Here is a 1,402-nt window from a genome sequence, read left to right on the forward strand (position 1 = left end):
CGACGGGGCGCGGGGCAGGGCCGTGGCCGAGCCCCTGTGGTCTGCAGCAGCCTGTCCCGGGCGCGCCGTGTGCACCGGAGCGAACATGCTCCCGCGCGAGTTCACACTCGCGAACACGCACCAGACATGCGGATGCGGGCGCAGGAAAGGCAGCGGGGGCGCGGGGCGCCCACGGAGCTGCCCTCAGGGTGGCACCGAGTAGAGACAAACGGAAGGCCCTCGCTGCCCACCGCGCCCCGGACAGCCTCGGGCCTGGCCCCCACCCAGACTCGGGCCTGCGCGGCGGGCAGCCCGGGGCTCCACACTGACTTTGCCGAGAAGCCCTTTGTCTTTGGACAGGAAGCCGCCGCTGTTCTTCACGGCCACGTCCAGCGTCCTCCTCTGTACCTCGGGCAGCGAGACGCTGAAGTCAAAGCTGAAAAGGGCAGCGAGGACCTTTCTCAGATGGCTCCGAAATCTGCTGCTTTTTATTACGCCCAAAACACGACATTTCTGCTCGTGATTTTCAGTAAAACTGAGTCCCGGAGACGTCCAGGTGTGGCCTTTCCCGAGGACGCACGGCGTGGCCGCAGGACGCGTTTCTCCTGCCCGACACACGGAGGCCCCTGCGAGGGCCCTCGGGGCTCGCCTGCGCGGCAGGGGCACGTGGCTCTGGGCACGGGCTGGGCGCCTGTCTCCCAGCGCCGTCACGGCGCACACGGGGCTGCCCAGGGATGCGCGTCCTCCGGGCTGGCCACTGGGCAACGGGCCTCCGCCCCGTGAGCGAGCAGCCCGGAGCCCCCGTGCCCCGGCCCACAGAGGCTGCGGCCAAGTGACTACACGGGCCGGGGGCAGCCTCGTTCCTGGCTCGGGGAAACGAGGTGACCGGGGCGGAGCTGACAGACGGAGGGTCCCCCGGGCACGGGCGCTCAGCCCGAGGACTGGGCTCCAGCGCCCCCAGGCCCCCCAAGAGCCGGGGTGAGAGTGTGGACAGGGCTCCCGACCCGGGCGAGGCGGAGGCACCCAGCCCCCGCCGCGACGCCCTGTCTGCACACGAGGCTCCCCGGCGGCGCTGGCCGCGAGACGCCAGGAGGCTGTCCTCGAGAAACACAGATCGAAGGCTTCCTGCGCCTGACCACCCCGCCACAACCAGGCGCGGCGCCCCCGGAGCTGCTCCGGGCGGTGGGGCCTGGCGGCCCAGGGGCGGCCACTCCGTACCCAGCACCCACCTCTGGTCAAACACGGGGTTCAGGGTTTTCTTGGAGACGTGGGTTTTCCTCCTTCCCGAGCGCCGCTTGTCCGGCAGCAGGTACAGGCGGACGTAGGGGTCGGAGCCGTCCTCTGAGAAGGCGATGAGGTTCCTGAGCGCGCAGAGCGGGGCGTCAGGGCCCGCGCAGGCCCCGCTGGCCCGAGAGCCGGCGCA

The 1,402-nt window shown here is 71.0% G+C and overlaps 1 protein-coding gene across 1 annotated transcript in view; it reads right to left on the minus strand.

Moving 5' to 3' along the window:
- Positions 1–6: 6 nt before the first annotated feature.
- Positions 7–1,402, minus strand: part of ESYT2 (extended synaptotagmin-like protein 2) — a 25,308-nt gene continuing 23,912 nt past the window's right edge. The window contains 2 exon segments of the mRNA XM_012733893.1: positions 7–415; positions 1,209–1,340. Coding sequence (XP_012589347.1) covers positions 184–415; positions 1,209–1,340 — 364 coding nt within the window. The 3' untranslated portion in view covers positions 7–183.

The sequence above is a fragment of the Condylura cristata genome, unplaced genomic scaffold (assembly GCF_000260355.1).
Source record: "Condylura cristata isolate star-nosed mole 26May11 unplaced genomic scaffold, ConCri1.0 scaffold00042, whole genome shotgun sequence".
NCBI classification, from domain to species: domain Eukaryota; kingdom Metazoa; phylum Chordata; class Mammalia; order Eulipotyphla; family Talpidae; genus Condylura; species Condylura cristata.